We start from the raw sequence: 24,041 nt of genomic DNA, 5'->3' as shown, positions 1-24,041 counted from the left end.
AATTAATGATAAATAATAATTACCTTTTTATTTTACTTTTTATTTTAAAAAACAATTAAGATAAATAACTACATTTTATTTTTTATTTTAAATTAAATTTTAAAATTATTAAAATACTCTTCTTAGATTTAAAGTATATTTTTTTAATAGAAATTTTTTTTAACCTAAAACTTGATATATTTTGCTAAAATATACTAATAAAAAAACCTTACATAAATTAACAAAATATATATATATATATATATATATATATATATATATATTTATTTATATATATATATATTTATTTATTTATTTATTTAAACTGCAGCTCCATGTTTCTCCCCTCATCCCCATTTTCAAAATGATTGTTTTATCTTTTGTAAAAGTCATTTCCAAATTATTTTGAAATATGATTCTTATAATAACATTTTTGAAATAAGATTTTCAGGATGTATGAAATGTATTTTGGAAAAAAACATTCAGAACAAAATTTTCAAAGAATATATATAATATATCATAAACTCTTTCCTTTTTTTCAGAATGAATTTTTTTGAAATAAATTTTCGAAAAACATAAAATACATTTTTGGAATATGTATTTTCCCGCATTGTGTTCTCTCTCCATGGCAGTAGCAACAACAATAGTGTAATATAGAGAATATTTTAATATTTTTCTATGAGTGTGAGGTGTATTTAGTAATGATGGGGCGCTGCCGATCCCAAAGTCCCCAGTGCCTCCTCTTCGTGATAGTCCATTGAAAAATGGATCGGAAGTGGTTAGCCCTATTGACTTTGGGTGTTTCTTCCTACACCCATCAAATATCTCCCTACACCCGAGATTTAGTTTTCAAAAATTAATTCGGACTTTTTTTTTGAAAGACACTCATGTCATTTTATTACCGACAAAAAATTTCCGAAAGTCTATGATGGATGCAGATGAGATGTAAGAAGAAATACTTATTAGGCTTAATATATTATTTGGTCTCTAGTTTGAGGATAATGTGTTTAAAATAGTTCTACCTTTTTCCAAAAGTTCACTATTTTTTTATATTTCGTAAAAAACGGTTCAAGTTGATCCTTTTGGCTTACGGCGTTAAAAACACTAACGACGTAATGATGTGGCAATTGTGATTTGTCTAAGGGTGTTGCTTCCTACACCACCACCCCTTCTTCCTCCACCTCCCCAACCCTCTACAAAAGATTTTTAATTACAAAAGTAGCATTTTTTTACTTTTAACCCTATTTATTTACTTTATTCTGAAACCTTAAATTCCTACCTATTTTTACTCACTCATTTTCACTCGCGCAGCCCCCCACCCCACTCTCCCAAGTCTCATTTCTCTCTTTCCAAAATCCCATCCCCTCTAACTTTCACCGGATCTGTTTCTTCTGATCTCCCAACTCTTAGTTCTCTTCTCCATATCCGTTTGATTCTTCTTCATATTCATGTCTCCATATCCGTTTGGTTTCGTGGTGCGGTGGTGTGACTTTTCATGGTGCGGTGATGCGAGGTGTTTATGGTGGTCATTCGGTGGTGCAGCGGTTCCAAACAATAATGAATATTTTATGACTAACAATAATGAATATTTTATGACTAACAATAATGAATATTTTATGACTAATATCATAAAAAAATAATTTTATTGACATTGATAAAAAATTCTAAATGACATCAATGGAAACATATATCATTAATGTTGGTAAAAAAAATGATTGCAAAATAAATCTGGAAATTAACCATAATCGATTGTTAACATGAGAGAAATATTCATTATTGTTAGTAGGATGTGTTAAAGTATTTGTATCTCAATTTCAAAACGATAACGGAATAAAAAAAATGAAAAATGTATACATGAATTAATTAAAAAAATTTCAAAAGTTCAAAATTCTTACTATTTAATTATAATTTAAAATTTTCTAAATTTAAATGATCAAATTCCTCTCTTAAAGTTTTAAAATTTTAATATTTTAATTTTTTATTTAAATGATTATATAAAATGTTTCAACCTTATTATAAAATTAAGGGTTAAATATGTTTTTAGTCCCTTAAGTATCAGACGATTTTGTTTTTAGTCCCTACTCAGAACTTTGATGGTTTTTAGTCCTTATTGTTTTGAAACACTGACTATTAGTCCTTAAAATTAAACGATGTTAAGTTTTAGTGAATGTGGCAAACGGCGATGCCACGTGATCACTGATGTGCTATCTTCACTCTCTGCCACGTGATCACTGCTTCAGTCTCTGCTCTCTTCAGTCTTCGTCAACGATCGTCTACACTTGAGGGTTTTAGTCTTCCCAATACAGACAGGTTGGTAGGTAGGCAGGTTGTTTCTCTTCTCTATGCTCTTCTATCTCACTCATTCATCCATTCAATCATTCACCTCCTCTCTCTGCACCATTGTTATGTAATGTGATTGTTTCAATTGCAGGCTGAGGGCGTGAATCGTGATCCTTTGGAAGGAAGCACACTACACAGGGCAAGCATGCCAACATCGTGGGCTGATTTGGCTGCAAATTCCGCCTCTGAAAATGTGGGAACATCCAACTCCACAGCTCCGACGCGGCCTGTTTATGTGCCTCCGCATCTGAGAAATCGTGCAGCATCAGCATCAGCATCAACGGAATCCCCCCTGCTCCGCCCAATGTGAGTTCTAATAATAATGTCGGATCACGGTGGGGTGCGCCCAGAAACGGTTGGGGGAACAGAACCGGTGGTTGGGATCGGCGGGAAGTGAACCCCTTCGAAGATCAAGAGGATGCAGCTGAAGAGGAAGCAGCAGCTGAAGAGGAAGCAGCAGCTTCTGGCGAGGAGCAGGGAAACATGGGAATTAATTTTGATGCTTACGAGGACATTCCCGTTGAGACGAGCGGTGAAAACGTGCCCCCACCTGTGAATACTTTTGCGAAGATTGACTTGGGTGATGCTCTTAATCAGAACATTAGATGCTGCAAATATGTTAAACCAACGCCGGTCCAGCGGCATGCCATACCCATATCCCTTGGCGGACGGGATTTGATGGCTTGTGCTCAGACTAGTTCCGGAAAGACTGCAGCATTCTGTTTCCCTATTATCAGTGGCATTATGAGAGGTCAAGGGCAGGCCCCCCTGCGGCCCCCTCGCGGTGCCCGTACAGTCTATCCACTTGCCCTTGTTCTCTCGCCGACTAGGGAGTTATCCGTGCAAGTCAATACTTTCTTATTATATACACTCTTCATCTCACATGCTTCCTCTCTTTTTGATTCCCTCCACTGCTCTGCCCATCTATATGAAATATATCGTCTTTTCGTTCCTTTCAGATACTTGAAGAGGCTAGGAAGTTTTCATACCAGAGTGGGCGCGTCGTTCTGAAGAAAAAGCGTTTGGGTGGGGTTGGAGAGTGAGGGAATGGAAGAGAGCAGAGACTGAACCAGTGATCACGTGGCATAGAGTCAAGAGAGCATATCAGTGATCACGTGGCATAGAGTCAAGAGAGCATATCAGTGATCACGTGGCATCACCGTTTGCCACATCCACTAAAATTTAACACCGTCCAATTTTAAGGACTAATAGTCAGTGTTTCAAAACAATAAGGACTAAAAACTATCAAAGTTCTGAGTAGGGACTAAAAATAAAATCGTCTGATACTTAAGGGACTAAAATCATATTTAACCCTAAAATTAACTATCCTCCACAATATTTTTTCTGACACATTGCGACATATATTTCTTCCTCATGTATCAACATTTTTTTATGTGAGATTGCTTAACTCTTCGTACGTTGGTGTGAGTAAGATAAACAATCAGAAAGTTGAAAAGATACAACAATGGAAAGAAGCATAAAAAAACAGAGAGAGACAGAAGAAAATGAAACATAGAAACATGGGTCCACCATTAAAATGGTTGTGTTGTTTGGGTGATGAGATCGAAGAGAGAAAGAAACAACATAACTGTCAATAACAAATGCTTATTGGTTAAGCATAAACCAGACCATCGCATTCATGTAGGGGATTGAAGTGGGTAAAAGTTAAAAAATATTAACTCTATAAATAAAATTGTACTGAAGGGTAAAACAGGAATAAGAAGGTGGAGGGAGTGATAAAACAGGAATGGGGAGGTGAAGGGAGCAAGAAGTGGTGGTGGAGGGAGCAACACCCTTTGTCTAATTTTTCGTTACGTGGCAAATGTAACACCCCAAATTTTGGGATGCCATATGTTTACATTTTTTTATACATAACACTGATACCATTGCAATTTAAATAAAAACTTCCATTTATTATAACCGAATCTAGAACGCAACACGTCCTCTTCCTGTAGTCACAATAGGGCAACAACACCAATCTTCACAAGATTGAATTCCTGATCACCAAAACAGACACCTTCAGTGCACATTTGATTAGATAGTAAAAGCACACAATCCTTGCTCTTCAAGCTATCTTCAAAGATGAAAACCACGGTCTTCTTTAAGAGTTCTTGGAGTTTTTCCCAAATCTGTAAGACAACACTAATATGAAAATTATCACACAATTCGTTAGATTCTCAAAACTTCTTATAGAATTCAAATTTGCGTCAATATATAGTTTTTCACAATTCTGACGCTCTTCAGTCGACTTTGCCACTAATGAAGTCGAATACACTCATGACATTTATAACAATTAGTAGCAGTCATAGCAATTAATTGATTACGCAATTAATGCAGTTGTTTCACAATTAATGCTTGGTCAAACATATTTAAAAATATAGTCGTTAGACACTTTAAGACAAGCATTAACATAATTTCAAAACATAACAAACTTAGTCGAATGGCTAGCGCACATAGTTGACTTTGTAACAGTTAAAAATATAGTTTTGAAAAACTTTCTCTTCAAATATTCTCACAGCACACTTTGAAAAAGTTTGTGCAAAGCCACAAGTTTTAATCGACTTACTTCATAATGAAGTCGACTTAAAACTGCTGTTTTGCTACACAATTTAAGTTCAACTAAAGTGCATGTGGTTTTTCTTTTCCAAAACAATTTTCATGCAATCACAGATTAAATCTCACATATATAACATAGTGAATTGCAATGATCAAATAATCATAATCATGAAAGTAATGAACATGTAACACATAAACACATGTGTTACTAATTGTGTTGTCATCATAAAAAACCAGAAGCTCTGAGATTGTAGGTTCAGCTAAACCAGTGCTCCCCCTATCAATAATCTCAACACTTTCTAAACTTACAAAACTTCCCTAAAATACTCTTCCTAATTAACCATCCCACTTACACATGCAAATCTATGTCTTGAATCCAACTTGAAGGAGAGCTAGAAAGCTCCTCTTGAACGAATGTGCTACCCAAAATAAGAAGAAAAGAAACTTTTTCTCTCTCCTTGCCTACGTACTTGACCTGCATGGAGAAAGAGATTAAATCTCAACTCCTGTTGGTGGAAATGCACAACCGGCCCTACCTCTATAGTTTCTTCTCTCTTCTAATACTAAAAGATAATCAATCAAATCGAAAAAGATTTGTTGGCCGTGGGAATCGATGGAGAGACCATGTCACTTAGACACTCACAACCAAACACTAAATCAAAGTTAATTCACCGATTGGATACCACAACATAAATTTATAAACCTTATTTAAGACATTTTAAAATATTATAATTGTTGATAAGGGAGAGCACAAGTTTAGCTAAACTCACACAATCTCAGTGATGACTGTGTTTTTGATGATGACAACACATAATTAATAATAACACATGTGTATACTGTGCTGCACATGTTATATGCTTTTGCTTACTGTGTTATATCTGTACAAGCATATGTGTGAACATTATTGTGTTGTTTAAAGCATAACACTATGTTTAATATGTGATTTTATATGTGTATGCATAACATAAGTGTTCAGAAATGAAAAACCACAAGCACTTTGGTTGAACTTTATTGTGTGGCAAAACAACAGTTTTAAGTAAATTACATTATGGGATGAATCGATTAAAACTCGTGGGTTTGCACAAACTCTTTTCAAGTGTGCTGTGAGATATTTTGAAGAGAAAAGTTTTCAAAAATTGTTCTAAGTGTTTTTACTTAATTGACTATATGCTTCTTGTATTCGATTAAGTCTGTTAAGTTTTTGAAAACTGTTAAATGCTTGTCACAATTGACATAATGGTCATATTTTTAAATAAGTTGACCAAACATTTATTATGAGTCGATTGTATTAAATGTGCATTCAATTAAATGTTGTCATTGTTGTTAGTCTGTTATAACTGTAAAGTGTATTCGACTAGATTAATAGCTAAATCGATTAAAATGTGTCTGATGTGTGTAATGATATAAATTGACGCTGATTTGAATTCTGTAAGAACTTTTGGAGAATTAACATTTTCATAACTTTTAGAGAACGGTGTGTGTCTTACAGAGGAAAAGAAAAGCTCCAAGAACCAGAGATTGACCGTGGTGATCAAGGCTTAGAGGTTTCTTGGGAAGCAATATTTGGTGGGTTTGAACGTCTGATCTATCTGCACAAAAAGGTGTAATCTGCGTGATCAAGAATTTGCAATCTGTGAAGATTGGCTTGGATTCCCTATGGTGCTTGCAGGAAGAAGAACTGTGTTCTTGACTTTGAGGGTGACTCAAAGGGGTTGACAACAGAAGACGGTGTTCTTGTTGCGTGTTTGTATTGTTTACTGCCTATATTATATTAGAGGGTTAGAGATGTGTTTTACATTTTTGACTTGAGGTCGCTGTAAAAACCTTGATCTTTATAGTGCATTTGCTTCCTGTGGTTGGAAGGACACTAGACGTAGGCTTGGCCGAATCAGTATAAAAGCCAGCGTTTGAATTTTCTAATCCCTACACTTTTTCATTATAGTCGATTAAACTGTTTGTGTATTTGATTAAGTGAATTGCTGCATTACATATCATTTTACTTGCGATTCAAGAAAAGCGTAAAAACATCCTATTTTGCGAAAAAGTTTTTGAAAGCTTATATTTTTACGCATCACCAATTGACTCCCCTCTTCGTGTGAGAACCTAAGCCATTCTTTTTTAACAATAATGACAATAATATTTAATTAATTTTAATCTATCTCCCTAATTACTTTTATCATCCAATATCCCATCATAAGTAATTATATAATACTAGAAAATATAAAAAAAGTGAAATAAAAGGTATTTTTATTTTATTCGGGTCTTACAGCAAACCTAATTGATGTGCAATGTTTATGTGAGAGAGCCTTCATGATTCTACACTCTGACTCGCGACAACCCATGGTGGCACAACACGTTTGATCAGTGATGCACGAAGAAAAAGCTCTTGTTCTAGGCTTTTGCTCTTTGCAAAGAAGACGTGGATGAAGGACACACTGGCGTGAGGGTTTGGTGGTGGCATGTTTCGTTCTGCGGCAGCGGGGGCAACTAGGGTTTCACGGTGGTAGCACAAGGGTTTCTGTCCTTAGGGAAATTAGGGTTTCACGGTGTCTTCCTTTCCTTCTACATTAATATTGCCACATCAATTGGGTCACAGTTGTCACGTAACAAAAAATTGGACAGGTCATAGTTGCCACATCATTACGGCCGGTAGTATTTTTAACACTGTAAGCGAACAGGGCCAACTTGAAACGTCTTTTACGAAATATAGGACAACAATGAACTTTCGAAAAAGGTAAGATCACTTTGAACACATCGGCCCAAACTAAAAAGGGACTTAGAATATTTTGGGTTGCGACATTAGAAGTTAATACCCTCTCACAAGTTCAACCTATGATATCAATTGAGCCACAAATTAATTGGCTAAAAATGATACCATTGGGGTTTTTTCAATTGTTATTTAAAGAGAACAATAGGATGATATTCTATTAAAAATGAAAGTAAAAACACACTGATTATCCTTGTAATTTCCCCGACTTGATGTCATTCAAACAAAGATGAAAAAAGGAAAAACTCTTATTTTAGTTGGTCAAAACTGGAATTGGACCTTGTGGTGTACTCTGCCACAAGTTGAGCAAAAGAAGAAAAGTTGTCCTCTAGCAACCTTGCTGGGGAATCATACTCCTCAATAAGTCCTGCAACAATGTCCATTGAAATCATGAACAAATGTACATTCAAGTGATTTAAGTTCAAAGAAGAATGTAATGTTAAAGCCTCTTCCCACCTTGATTAAGTAGTAGAATCATATCACTATCAATGACAGAAGTTATTCTATGGGCAATTGTAATGACTGTGCAATCAGAAAAGTATTGCCTAAGAGTTTGCTGAATCAAATTATCTGTAGCTGTGTCAACTGATGCAGTAGCTTCATCTAGCACCAAGACCTTACTCTTCTTAAGCAGTACTCTACCAAGACATACCAATTGCCTCTGACCCATACTCCAATTTTCTCCATCCTCACAGACTGCAGCATCCATTCTGAATATGTTTAAACTAAATTCATGTAGATTTATGTTCAACAAAGTTATGAGACAAACCTGCATAGTCCAGTTTTCCTTCTTTCCTTCTGACTTCATCTCCAAGTTGGCACTTATCAAGGGCCTACATAAGAGAATTCCAATATGAAGAAACTGCTAATTTGAAGAACAACCACAAGTGAAATGTTTTGGATAGAATCCAGTCTCTTCTTGTGTGACAAATGAAACCAACTCACCTCCCAAATTTGTTCATCTGTGTACTCTTCAAGTGGGTCCATATTACTTCTCACAGTACCTTCAAACATGGTCGGATCCTGAGGGATAATGCTCAGTCTAGACCTCAAATCATGAAGTCCAATGGATGAGATGTTGATGCCATCAATCATAATTCTCCCAACAGTAGGCTCAACAATTCGGAATAGTGTTTGTATGAGAGTTGATTTACCACTTCCTGTTCTCCCAACAATTCCGGTTTTAAGTCCTCCATGGAACGTGCATGTAAAGCCATGCAACACAAATGGCATATGTGGAGCGTAACGTACCTTCATCAAGTAACTTGGCTCAATTTTGGTAAATCAACAACGAAAGAAGAACATAATAAAATGCAAGCATATTAAGAAGTCCAATTACCTGCAGGTTGTGAATATCAATCCTGCCACATGATGGCCAAGAATCATGTGGCCGGTTTTCCTCTACAACAAGAGGAGGCTCACTAGGAATTGAAGTATACTGAAGAATTCTTTCCACTGATATAATTTTGTTCTCCATGCTGCAAAGTTCCCATATCATCCATGATTGTGTAATGTTCAGATTAAGGCCATAGGTTACAGCTAAACCAGCAATACCTTCAAAAGCAAGAAAAAAAATGTACCGCGATTATGGTCAGGTGCCCTGTTATGAACACACACTTTTGATTGGTAAATAAGATATTGGATTTGAGTTTCATACCTGAATCTATGAATCCATGTGGAATAGATATCAAGAATATCAAGCAAAAGGCAAATGTGATGGAAGACAAGATATCTAATCGGAAGCACAACCATTCCATAGCAGCAGCATTGTTGAACTTGGGGCGAGAATATCCATCCATCAGTTTCATATTTGTTTGCTGAAATCTTGGCACCTGATCAAAGCTCCTGATGGTTGATGCACCTGATATTGTTTCAGAAAAGTGCTGAATGACAGGAGCGTTGCATACCCCAACTAAACGTGATAGTTCCCGGGCTGATGGTATATAATATTGCTGATGAATTGTAAGTTTTTAAGATGTCAACTGAAAGCGTGATATATAAATTTGGCAAATGATCCAGTCACATCTTTATATCCTGTCATCAAAGACAACATGGTGCAAAACAAAAATACCTGATACCAAATGTTGATTGCTGTGATAGGAATAAAGACAATGAAAACCTGCCATGCAACTTGAGACATTACTGCTACAATTCCGAGAAGATGGACTATAGAGGAAGCTAACGATCCAGTTTGAAAAGGAATGTCTGTATCCACTGCACTTTGATCAGTAGAAGCCTGAAAAGAGCATAGAATTTTTTCATTTTTTTGAGAAAATTCGTCCTATAAACACTGAAAAGTGAGAACAACCAGCAAAGTTGTTGTGACTAATAGTTAACTAATCAATGGTAATCAAAAATATATGAAGGATTCATATATTCTTCTCAAAATCATAACAAATGGAATGGATAGTGTGACATCCATAGTTCCACCCCACGTACCCTATTAAGGATTCTCCCACTTGGAGTGGCATCGAAAAATGACATTGGAGCACGGAAAATGCAGAGATGCATGTTGTTGAAGAGTGAAGTAGCTGTCTTATAACCAGTTGTGGCAACAAGAGTTGCTCTAGCAAGGACACAGATAGAACTTCCTATGGCCAAAGCTACATATACAAATATAAGGGCACTTTCTCCAACAGTTGGCTCAGCATCAGATGAGATAGGAGTTGCCCAAGCCATCCAATAGTTGCTTCCAATTTGAAGAACTTGAAACAAAATTTCAGCACACAATATGAGTGGTACAAGTGCTCCCCCATATGTTGTTGTTACATATTTCCAATAAACTGCAAACCCTACTCTACCTTTCTCTCTTTCTTCTTCTTGGATAAGTTGGCCTTTTGGATCATGTTTGTTATCTTTTCCACCATTTTTCTCATTTTTCATTACTTCCTTTTCTTCAATGCCTTGAGAAAGAACGAATCTTACATCCTCTTTTGATGTACTTGTTATAGCAGACGCTTTTCCTCCATCTATTGAATCAAGTGCAGACAAAGCTTCTTTATGAGCACCAACAAGTTCCATAAAATCAGTGCCTGATTTGAGCAGATAATCGTATTTTCCACTTTGAATAATCTTTCCATCTTTCATGACCTAACAATAAAGCATCTGATGAGAAATGTATGAAGAAGGAAAGCAAACTAATTGAATTAATGACAGCATAATTCTGAGAACTGCTCACCAAAATAAGGTCAGCGGCAGGTAAGAACTCTACTTGATGAGTGACGTAAACCACTGTCTTTGAACTTAAATGGTTGAGTAAGCATTCCTGTCATTTACATAAAATTTAAAGGGTCATTTAACGAAATACTAGTACAATGGCCATGCTACTTTGAGAACATTAGACAAAATGCTTCAGAAAGTTTCCAGTTTATAATACAATAGAATAATAACACTCTACTACAAATTACAGTAGAAAATGAGTTACCTGAAAAAGATGAGATCCTGTGTGAGCATCCACAGCACTAAACACATCATCCAATAGATATATATCAGCATCGTGATACAGAGCACGAGCAATTTGTATTCTCTGTTTCTGTCCACCACTCAAATTTATCCCCCTCTCTCCTATTATAGTCTGATCTCCAAATGACAAAACATCTAGATCCTTCTTTAGGCAACAAGCTTCAAGAACCTTCTCATACCTTTGCCTTTCCATGTCCTTACCAAACAATATATTATCCTCTATCGTGCTACTTTGTATCCACGGTGACTGAGCTACATAGGCCTTTGTTCCACACACCTTCAAAATCCCTGATTTCTTGGGTACTTCTCCTAATATACAAGAAAGAAAAGTAGACTTGCCTGATCCAACACTACCGCAAATAGCAACCCTCATGCCATGAAAAACTCTGAGATTTATGTTTTGCAATGTAAATGAGTCCCAAGAGAAATTCCCATCAACTACTTCAATTGCTGCATTAGAACTACCTTGTGGAAGCTTCTCCACAACATCAAATAGAATCTCATCCAGACGAAGGAAAGATGCAATCCTGTCAAGAGAAACCTTAGTCTGTGCCATCATTGATATTGTCTCTGGAAGATTATAAATGGGTTCTTGGAGAATCTGGAATGTGGCAAGTGTAGACAGTATCTTCCCTGACTCAAGGGGGATTCCTACAAGTATAGAAGTACCAAAAGTAACCACTGACACAAATGCTGGGGCACACCAAAACACAAATATGATCATGACTAACGAGTATATAACTTTTTTTAACCAGTCCTGCTCGATCTTTCTGAGTTGGGTTATGTTTGACAAAAACTTCATTTCCCATCCTTGTAGTTTGAGAATCCGCATGTTTCTCAAAATCTCAGAAGTTGTTTTCATTCGTGCATCTTTTGACTCCATCAACTTGTTATGAAACTTCTCTTGGATTGAACCCAAGGGAATGTTTGCCCACATTACTATGAGAATTGCAACAAGGCCAGAAATTGAAGCAAGCCCGAGATTTCTATACAAAATCAACAAGGCTACTATAACCTGTAGAACTACTAACCACAGATCATGTAGATGCCAACTGAACTCACCAACTTTTTCTGCATCAACGGTCATGAAGTTGATTATTTCCCCAGTAGTGTGGCCGTGCTTGGATTGACATGAAAGATTCAAAATTTTATTATATATCATTGTCACAAGAAGTGCTCGCATTCGTATTCCAACCTGCTGCAACCTAAATAACCAGTGCCTCCTTGTGAGGCACTCCAAAAGCTTTGCCACAAAAAATGCAGTCACCAATATAAGGCCCTCATGCTCAAGTTTTCGTTGTCCGTTAAGGAATTGAACAAAACCATCAATAAGATAGGGACCAACAAAAGAAGCCAATGTGTTTAGCAATGCAAGGATGGCTGTGAAAATAATTTCTTTCCAGCTTGAGAATACTAATGACTTCACTAACATAAGTGTGTCCACTGTGGTAATAGCTTCACATTGTGCCTCAAGCCTATCCCTAAAAGTTGGAAAAGCTCCAATTAAACTGTCTCTTTTGTCAAGTTGGGGAACATCCTCAAGGTCCAAAGGCTTCTTCCTTCCAACAGTAATCAGAGGACCAATCCAAGAGAAGGTAAGAAGGCCAAATATTCCAGCATTAGAGTAAGGTGTAACAGTGTCACTCCCCTTGGTCTCTTTTGCCTCAAACACATCATCTCTTGAGTCAGCATCCAAAAGAGATTCTTGTAAAGTACTATCTCCTACACCACCCTGACTTTTTACAAACAACTCCAAGTAAAAGAAGAATAAACACACAAAAACAGAGAAAACATCAGAAACTAAGCTCTGAAGGGGCAAAGCAGAATGCTTTTCTTCATAGAGAGCAAAGTTCACTATAAAGCAATAGCCGGAAACAACGAGGTAAAGGACCAACCAAGCTCTGAAGAAGAATGGTAATCTTCTTTCCCTTGAAATGAAGAGTTCCATGTGCAAGCAAACACCAGCAACACCCCAAGCAACTGTTTTGAGCAGAAAATCCAAAAGGGTCGCAAGCTTTTCTTCTGACCAACCATTTTTATACCAACAAAAGTAATCAACCAAAAATAGTAGAAAATTGATAGCCGAAACAAGAAAGGAACAAAGTGGAGCCTTTGCAAAGGTAATGTTCTTTGTGGAACTTTCTCTGGTTCCAACTGCGACTTTCCTCCACATCAGTGACACTAAAAGCACCACCAATAACAGTAGATGAAGGAAAGAAGAGAAGCCATGCAAGAAAACCGGCTTCACTAAATATGTCAGAAGGCTACTGCCAAAATGTCTAAGAGCAAGAGAACCGAGTGTTGAGACCAACAACATCATGAATGTACAACAGTTGAACTAAACAATAACAAGGAATTTGAGTTTGCAGGGAAGCTTGCATGGATTCTAAAAAATGGATTGGTATCTGAATGAAGACATTCTGGTTATGGATGACAATGAAGTTATGGTCAATGAATGAAAAGAAGACACGAAGGAAAGAGCAAGAAAATGAGAGAAAATGGTAGTTATATCTTCCAGGAAAAAATGGTTGGAAAGAAAAATTGATCTGAATTCATAATGCATGTCATATTGCACGTGATCTGAATAAAAGTTCTGAGTTAAATGCAGTTGCCATATTAAATAAATCATTACAGTTACATTGTTTAGATTGTCTCACCAAGAACGTGAACGTGCCAAAAAATTCAATTTTTATTTTATTCAGAAATGCCCAAGGTTAATGTGCCCTTAAATTCAATGTTTAGATTGTCACTTTTTTTTGGTACACATTCATTAAATTGTTTTGGAAGAGATAGTTGACTTAGAAATTGTATTAGTACCACAAATCCTGAATTTTAATAAAATGGTAATGTAATATAACATTGCGATTTTCGATGCAGTTATGGTTTAATTTTTTGCTTGAAAGATTTTGTTTGCAAATTTTTTCACTAAATTGTCATATTTTATCAACATATTATTATAATATGATGACAAATGATGAATTGAAATTTATTAATATTTAAATTAATTAAGTTGGAATGTAATAAGAATATATAATGTTTATTTTATGATATGACATTTAGTGTATTGGAGGGATATTTACTTTATATAAAAATATTATCTTGAGATATTTAGGTTAATTATATATTAAACTTTAGATTTTGAAGTAGATAACTTGATTTTATTTATATTAGAAGTAAAAGAAAATATAAGGTGATGGGAGTCTAACGAAGTTATACTGACTTCACAAAGTTTTAGTGTTTCTTTTATTCTAGTAAATTTTTTTCATTTTTGTTTTCTTGAGTATGCTCCAATTTGATAATTGTGCTGTTACTGTTAGGTGTTCCAATAATGTTTTTAGGTGGTTGTTGAATAAAGTTGATATAAGGCAAACCTCGTTTTGCATTGTATATAAGGCTAATATTCTCTTGAAATGATACAAGAGTAGATAGAATAAACATCCTCTTTAATATCTAAAGTTGATTAAGGTTGATATCTTTTGGTTTATTTGTAATTACTGGTTAGCTTTGTATAAACTTTACTTTTGATTGTGAAACCAGTTTTTCAAGGGATATAAAGTGAGAACTCGATGTAGAATTGATTGAATTGAAACTAATATAAAATTATGTGTTATTTATCTTTCCTTTGTCTCCCTTTGCATTGCTTTTATAATTTTTGTATCAATTATTTTCAAAATAATTGCATTATAGTTTATTTAAGTTGAAAAATAATTAAAAAAATGTTATTTTGTGAAAAAGTTTTAAAAACCACCATCTTCGTTTGACAAAGTCATCATCTTTTCTAATTTCGTATCAATTAGATTTTCAAGATAATTGCGTTATAATTTTTTAAAATTGAAAAATATTTAATTATCTTTTGAAAAAGTTTTAAAAACTAATTCATTTCTCTTGGTTTGACAAAACCATCTTATTTTTCTAATAATTCTCAAGTACGAGCCTAATAATAAAGTAGAGGAAAATGTCTTATGCTTTGTGTGCAATGACAAGAAGCTTTACGTATGTTATGATTTGTACAAGGCCAAACCTTACATAATGGAAATGATCATTAATGTTATGGTGAATTTGGGTGGAGAGCATTATAGTGTTATTAAGAAGCATCTTAAGTGTTACATATATTTCAAAGAAGCATAATTGGTTGACAGAAAAATTCATTTCTTATTTTCATTTTTATTGTTTTAATGTTTGACAGAAAAATTAACAGAAAAAATTAGTTTCTTTTAAGGTTTTTCTTACAATTGTTTTTTCTATTTTTAAATAAGAATTTTATTGTTTTCTCCTTTAAAGTTATATATATATATATATAATAAAATTATATTATTGTTTATTATATATATTTTTATTTTAGTTATGAGTAATTATATTTTACAACTCAAAAAATATTTGTAACTTTTTAACATGTCTATTCCTAATGTTTTAATGGTTTAATTTGTTTATAAGAATATATTTGGAAGTGGTAGGACGATATACATTGAATACTTTTTCCACTTCCACACGTTCTACCCAAGGTAAAGTTTGAAATCAATGCATTGCAAGAGAGTATTACCTAACAAACCTGAATTTCAATCAAGACAATAAATTTGTTAAAAAAGTGTACAAGAAAAATGAAATGAGAGGGGGCAAAATTTCAACAAAAATAAAAATGAGAGATATATAATACGAAACTATATAATTAATGTCTTTTTTTTTTTCTTGAGATACCTGTAAACTAGAGGGTGAAGTGAAGATATAAAAATTGTAACATGAATAAACATATAATTATGGACATAAAAAAGCTTCAATGAAATTTATACTAACTGTTAATAATATTTATTCTTGAAAAGTTAAATTAAATATATCAGTTGTATATTTAAAATTCTTATATTAATTGTTTCTACAACTAATCTGTACAATCCTATAAAACAAATCCAAAAGTAATGACAACTTGTTTTACACTACACCGCATAATAAGTAATTGTTATGGGATATTTATCGATATTTTAGCAATGGCCGTACGTGTAACTATTTGATAACTATTTGCAAACAAATTAAGTTATATTTCCGTTTTTAATTTCAGTCTAATTTTTAAGTAATAATACAAAGAATACGTGTTTGAATTGTTTAATTATTTAGTGAATTTTCCGTTGTAGACAATACAACAGTTGGATTCTGGAGAAAAGAAGACAAAATTTTAAAATTCAATATATTTAAAAATAAAATAAAATAATAAACATATAATTTTAATAATGCGCACTCATAATTTAATTTATTTATTCTCATAAAAGAAAAGTGTTCTCATTTATCATTATATTTTTAACTACATATTTTTTCATTTTTTATTAAGTAAAAGTTTATTCTTTTTAAATTAAAAAAAATATGTCTCTAAAATATTAGGTAACCTTGAAAATACTCCTGATCAAAACTTTTATATCGTTTGATTTCAGTATTTTTTAAAGTATTGGTTTTGGAATTTATTTATTTTTTAACGATGTCAAAAGTTGATCTACGTGGCATGTTATGTATTATTTAACTTATTTTATAAAATTAAAATTCTTGTGTCGCTCTAATCCACGTTTTACACGATTAATTAAAAATAAATAAAGAAAAGTTTAAAAGACCTAACATATGGAAGTGTAAACAATGAATATGGAGGTGTAAAAAGAGTGTTAGAAAAAAAATGTCTTATATTAAGGGAGTGAATTGGATTAGTCTTTTTAAAATAATATTTTTAAAATATTTATGAGTTTTTTAGCTTTCTTAAAATCAATAAACAAAAATATGAATCAACAAGAGGGATAAAGAAAGATCAACATAGACAATCTATACTGGTTTGGTTAATCTTAAGTCTACATTCAATCCTCCTTCAACAACTTGAGTTGAAGTGATTCCACTATAAATTATTGAGTTTACAGAAACACAGAGATATCACTCTCAATGCACTCTTCTTACAACTCAAAATCAATATAGTAACCCAAGAGATGAACAATCCTCAATTTCTTACAATACAAGAGCACTCACAGCCCTTAACCTCTAGCAAACCTGCACAAGAACACAATACAAAGATTGTTAATGAAGAACCTGATCTCTAAGATACACTCCTCTAGTGTAGATCAAATCAGAACAACTTTATCACACTTTTCTTGAAAGAATCTTGATGAATAAGCAACCAATGAAGCCTTGATTCTCCAAGATCACTTCTTGAATGTTCTTGTAATCAAAACTCAATGAAAACGTTAGTATTTGAAAGTTATAACAATTCTTGTTTTGAAATAGGTATGAAGATGCATATATATATGATTTTTCAAATCCTGACGCATTATACTCGATTAAGGTTTTTATGTAATTTGTTAAGCATTTATTTCTGTTTTAACTTATTATTCTGAGCACGTAATCGATTATTTAATCACATAAGCCATTTATTGATTAAATTGACAATTATAACATATCATACTATTAAATGAACTGGATTAAACAAAGTAAATTGATTTAATTCGATTAAACAACTTATGTAATCGATTAATCTTGTACTTAAGCAAATTTTCAATCCAATTTCCATTTTAAACAGATTAACTCACTTATGAAATAGATTGTGGCTTGCTTTCTGTTTTAATCGATTATATACATTTATAATCGATTACTACAAAATAGTTTGCCCCTTCTTAACACATTGACAAGTGTACCAAATCGTATAAAGTAATATAAAATGGTAAGACCAAGTATCGTATACCAGAAGACTCACGACACTAAACAATCGTGTAATTACTTAACTAATTAAGACTGAAAAGTTATTTTGTTGAATATGAATGCAAATTGATCAATTGAGGCTTGACACAAGAATGAATGGATGAAGTAGGTAATATGAGATGATAATGTTGTTGGAGATTTCACCGTCCTTACTTTCATGCATATAAGAATTCATCTTCTTCATTAAATTGTTAATGTCACTTTCTAAATTACTTAGAACCCGATGTCTCAGCGTAAAAAGCCTATCCTTAATTATTAGACCATAATGTCTTGCATCCCTAATAATCAATTCTGCATTATGAAAAGAAGCTTAAGACAACCAAACGTTTTATCCCTATGTCTAGGCAATAGTTCCTTTGGATGAAATTCTCTAGATCATGATTCATAAGATATTTCCCAATACTCAAATAAATCAAACATCAAGTCATGAATGGCCAAAACATAACAAGCATTAAGAACAAGAGAAAATCACTAACATTCAATGAAAAAAGCATAAATTGTTTAAACCATATTCAAATACATGAAAGTTTAGAGGTTACATCATCCCCAACAACAAATGAGTTTAGTTCTCCATTGTCATGGAGAACCTTGGCATACAATGGAAGAATGAATGAATGAAAACCCTAGAAAGTGAGATGGAAATCTCCCACATGCCCAATCTCCCTCCAAAGGGTCGAAATAAGCTTTTCTATGCTTCAACCGTCCAAAGATGTGAACCCTAGAGTGTAGAAACCCTTAAATATAACCAAATTAGATCATGGGCCAATGTTGTTGGTGCTCAGCGCCCCACCTAAGGGTGCCCAGGCGTGATTGCGAAGAGACTGACCCTCAACGTCCTGCTGAGGGCAACCTGACGTCCTGGAGGAGGCGCCCAGGCGTGACTGCGAGGATAGTGGCGCTCAGCACCCCAAATGAAGGCAATCAGGCGCCCTTGCGAGATTTGTGACGTTGAGGACCCCTAAAAAGGGCAACCAGGTGCCCTACAGTCCTTCTTCAGCCTTCTTTTAGTCTTCTCCTCTTCCAATCATACCAATAACCTACAAAATTGAGGGAATTAGTGATCAAATTCATAAAGTATAACATCTCTTCACTTATTTACCAAAGTCAACTAAAACAAGAGTTTAAGCAAGCTTCGAAGTCAAAAAGGGTTATTTTAGTATTAAAATAACATCACAAATAACGGTATTTTCAACCTTTATCAACCCTCTTTAGCTTACTAAGTGATATGGTGAAATGTAATAAATTATATACTATTTTTTAATCGATTTATTTCAACCAAAAATGAGATATTCAATCTGTTTTAAGCATGATTCATTAACAATAATGAATTCAATTATCAAGCATAAACATAATCAAGATAAAACAATTGTTATGTCATTTGTTGTGCAAGAAACCATAAAACCGTTCTTCTGTTCATCATAAAAAACCAAGGTATAACGAGGTTAAAGCTGCCCTATCAACAAAAAGGAAAAGGCTTAGCCCAACCACAACCTTTCTTATCCAGAATAAAAAAAACCCGTAAACTTCTCATTCATCTTCATCTTCGAGGGAGGCAGCCATGGAGAGGCACCCATCTCCGTTGCGTATCACCCACCCAATCAACACAACTTTTGGCGACGTTGTCCCCATTGGAGATCTTGTGACACCTTTGCATCAACCGACGCCACCTCTACTTCAATGAGCCAAAGTAGTAACCCAATCCTAGCTCACACGACCAAGTTTTCTTTAGTCAACCAGGGAACCAACTATCATCGAAAAATTCGCTAGCATTCACTTAATCGTTTCCCCTTTTTTTCTTCCATCTACATGCATGCGATAGCCACATTACAACCATCGTGAAACACTTCCACCATCAATGGCTGAAGCGATCTCCGATGATGTCGTTAGAAGTTGGAGACACCACCGATGTCACACAAACGCTACACATTCATTCTCTCCTTGTCGATCTTGTCCTTTTCGCTAGTAGGCATCAACACAATGTCGTCTTCTTCATCTACATAGCATGCAAGAGTGACCTCCAAACCAAGGTATTTGTTTTCAGTATCTTGTTCATATTTTAATTATAATTTGAGATTTTTCTTCTTATTCTATCCTTTATGAAGTTTGTTTGCGCTAGGAATGAAATTTAAGATCTCTATAGTTTGCTCTTTTTATTTGATGATTTTTTTTTGTATAGATGAAGATGGTTGTGTTTGGAAGGGGATGGAGGTTGGGGATATAGATCTTATTTATTGTTGGTTTGTTGGTAATGGATATGAGTTTTCTTTATTTGCAGTGAAGGAAAATTGAAGGCTAGTGAAGGTTTTGCTTATTTGTTTCTTACGGGTTGGATTTTTTTGTTCAACGAAAGTTGTTATGGTTGAGATCGTTTCGTGGTTTTGTGCTCATGAATGGTATTGGGTGGTGAGGTTGGAGATTGTGGATGTTGGTACTGACATGGAAAAGGTTGAGCTTGAAAATGGAGAATATAGAAAAGGGATGGAGTTTGAGGTAATGGTATTATGTGTGTGTCCTTGTAGGTGGATATGAGAGTGGTTTTAGACATTCCTATGTGAGTTTAATATTGGAAGGTGCATGAATATGGGTATTGTATGGTGAAGAATGAAGGGCATGTTGTGTTTTGATGGAGGATAAAAATAGGTCTTTTTAACTTTTTTTGTTTTTTTAATTAATCATGAAAAACATGGGTTACATCGGTGCAATGATTTTATTTTATAAAAGAATTAAATAACACGTGACATGTCGTTTGTCACATAGGATAAACTTTAACGTCATTGAAAACATAGGACAAAAACTAATGTTTTAAAAAATACAGGGTTCAAACAGTATAAAAGTTTAGACCATGGACTATTTTCAATTTTATGTAATACTTCAAGGACTGAAAACATATCTTAAATTAATAAAGGTTTAAATACTCTTTTGGTCTCTATTTTCGTCGACATTGTTCAATGTGAGACTCATGTTTTTTGGATGTTCAATGTGGTCCTAGTTTTGGTAAAATATGTTCAATGTAGTCCTTTTTTACGATGTCATTTAAATTGTTAACAAAGAGTGTACACGTTAGTAGTGCTTGAATGAACTTTTCATTGTTTGCTTATGTAGCCTGTCCTGCATAGTTGGAGTTGGATTTAATTTATTTGATTGTATTTTGAAACCAAAAAATGGCCATAAAAGGAAATAGGGTTTCTAAACTATGAGTGGGTTTTTTTTTGTGGGATAAAAATCGATATTACAAAGTCCTCCCCCTAACAAAATCTTGTTTGTTGATTGGTAAAGTTATGTCTAGTTGCCAATCTTCGTCGTCTTGTTGCAATAGTTGGGAGCATCGAATTTATCATTCCTCACATGGTAGTGGTTCAAGGGGAATTAGGATAATGTTCATTTGCAGTTATGGTGAGATGACAGTAGTAAGAATGACAAGAACTTCAAAGAATGTTGGGAGACAATGTTGGGATTGTCCTAACTACAAGGTTATATTAATAGTAGCATATTTAATTATTTTTAATGGAGATATTTCTTGGTAATTGTCTTTGTTATTTTTAAGTTGAATAACAAAGTGGTTCCTCTAATGTTATTTGGTGTAACTATTTCAAGTGATGCTTTGAAGAAAATATTAATGAAAAGGATGTTATCATTGCCAAGTAAAGGAGGAAAATTTATGATATGGAGAATTCACTAAAAGTTTTGAAAAAAAAGGATGCAATTGTTAGTAAGAGTCGTTTGTATTGTTGGTGCAATGAACATGGTTATGGTTTGTGTATGTTTAGGTTCATGTCTTTAGATTGTCATCCTGTCTTTTGGTTTAATGTGTTAGGGCACCAAATTTAAGGTTATGTAATGTTAAGATTGGGTCATTGTGTTTTGGTAATGTGTACAAATGAATCAAAGAATGAAATTATGATTGATTGTTTTTTGTTCAAATAAGTCCCAATTTTAGTTAATTTTTGTCAATGTGGTCCGTGTTTTGTATGTACGTTACAATACCAATATGTAATGAACAGTTTGTGAATTTACACATAATATTAACACCAAAGATAAACATAATTTTTTTAAAAACATAATAACATGACTATTTGCCTAAAATATTACAGATAAGTGGTTTTCAAAATACATTGTTTTTTGTAATAACATAAAAACACCATCATAACGAACTAACATAATGTATTTAACCATAAGATAGTGGTTTGTTGATGTCAGAGCGGCTGCAGCGGAATGGTTAGCGTGGAATAACAAACCAAGAGGGGGGGTGAATTGGTTCTTACTAAAAACGTGTGCCTTAAAAATTTCTACTCAATTAAACTTACTTAGCAGATAATAAAGACAATAAAGTAGAGTAAGGTTTGAGAGAAATTTGCACAGATGATTTTATCCTGGTTCGGATCTTACCAATCCTACGTCCAGTCGCTTATCTCAAAACAAGATAAACACTTCACTAATCACAAAACTATTACAAACTACAATCACACAGATACAATTTGTAAAAGTTTAGAAAACACCTCTCTTGAAGCCACAAGAGATGAAACAACACCTCCTTTGAATCTTCACAAAGGATGAAACACTTCCTCCGAATACTTCACGAAGGATGAATTCCTCTTCCAAACACTTCCTTAGATACACCAAGGATGAACCAGCTATTCCTCTATCACCGTAGCAGTATTTCACCAACTCTACAGACAGAGTTTCCTTAGCTGAGCAAGAGTACACAATTCTCAAGAGTTTCAGAGTATTTGAGCACAAGGGAAGAGTCTTTTTTCGTTGAGAGAAAATGAGAGTCTATTTATAGACTCATCCAAAGGCTCCTCCATTTTCGCTTTTAGACTTTCTGACTGTGTTAATCGATTAGCTACAGTGTTTAATCGATTAACAACCCAACGGATACTTCAACGGCTCTAAAAACGGCTAGTTTTTCAAACGTTCACTATGTTAATCGATTAACAGCCCTTGTTAATCGATTAACGCTAATCGATTAACACCCTCTATTAATCGATTAGCACTGCACTGTCTTGCTTCTTCATGGCTCTCTGGAACAATCGATTAACAGCCTCTGTTAATCGATTAACGCTAATCGATTAGCACCTTTTGTTAATCGATTAGCACTGCACTATTTTTGCTTCTGGTTTATTTTTTACATCACTTTTGAATACATACATGAAACTATTAATTTTCCTATGTTCATACAATTATTACAAAAGGTTACAAGTCTTCAAAGATCATTCTTCATGATTCATGGTTGTTCTTGACTTGAATTGGGCATCATCAAAATTTCATCTTCATCATTTTGCTAACAATCTTCCCCTTTTTGATGATGATCAAAACCTTCTTGATTTAAAGCTTTTGGTGGTAATCTGTATTTGAAATACAACTTAAGGAAGAAATAATTTGTTAGTGAACATAGAGATAAATTGAAGACTTTAAATATTTCTCCCCCTTTTTGATCATTATTAAAAAATGATGTAGAAGTGCTCCCCCTAATTTGATTATAAATTATACTCCCCCTTAATAAAAACATGTATGCATAGAAAGAATAAGAAAAGACAACATACATTTTATTTAATATTAAGATGCAAGCATACAACGAAATATAAAGAGCACACACTAATAAAAACATAGAAACATAAATTTCCTAGGGCTCATCATCGCTATCGGGTACATAGAGTTTTGCCAATTTGTTATCAATCTCCTTAAGATGATTATCAATTTCATCATATCTAAGAGCATGATAAGCCATCATATCATCCATCCGTGATTGTTGCATAGAAGCCATATCTGCAATTTGTCTAGATATACTCTCTAGACTATATTCTTGGGGAGGATGGGATGGTCCAGCAACATTGGTTGGATGAGTCATAGGTATATCTTCATCTTCTTCAGCTGATGCATCATCTTCTGGTGCAATATCATCTTCAGCACGGACAAACAGATTTCCTTATCGTATAAAGCCCATTTGATGCAAAGCTGATTCCCCAATTTTATGATTTTGTAAGACAGAGAGATGTTTCTCTCCGGTAACATCAACTCCTTTATACACACATATTAAGGAAATAAGGAGGGGATATGGAATATGACTTCTATCATACCTCTTTGCCCGGACAATAGTGTCGGAGATGAGATCTGCCCAATTGATTTTGATATTTTGAGTAATGGCAGACATGATCATGAGATCAATTTCAAAGCATTGGGCTAGGTTTGAGCCTCTTGGACACAACAACCATACAATAAG

General features: G+C 34.1%; 1 protein-coding gene across 1 annotated transcript; it reads right to left on the bottom strand.

Moving 5' to 3' along the window:
- Nucleotides 1-7,656: 7,656 nt before the first annotated feature.
- Nucleotides 7,657-13,595, bottom strand: LOC108341143 (ABC transporter C family member 3). The gene is made up of 10 exons (XM_017578796.2): nt 11,067-13,595; nt 10,821-10,907; nt 10,082-10,732; nt 9,714-9,878; nt 9,300-9,594; nt 8,982-9,196; nt 8,588-8,893; nt 8,412-8,475; nt 8,099-8,338; nt 7,657-8,009 (listed from the first exon to the last, which is right to left on the bottom strand). The coding sequence occupies exons 1-10, from the start codon at nt 13,422-13,424 to the stop codon at nt 7,891-7,893; spliced, it is 4,500 nt and encodes a 1,499-aa protein (XP_017434285.1). The 5' UTR covers nt 13,425-13,595; the 3' UTR covers nt 7,657-7,890.
- Nucleotides 13,596-24,041: the final 10,446 nt, after the last annotated feature.

The sequence above is a fragment of the Vigna angularis genome, chromosome 6 (assembly GCF_016808095.1).
Source record: "Vigna angularis cultivar LongXiaoDou No.4 chromosome 6, ASM1680809v1, whole genome shotgun sequence".
Taxonomy (NCBI): Eukaryota; Viridiplantae; Streptophyta; class Magnoliopsida; order Fabales; family Fabaceae; genus Vigna; species Vigna angularis.
Note: the sequence above shows the minus strand (reverse complement) of the source record. Positions and strands in the feature narration are given on the sequence as shown.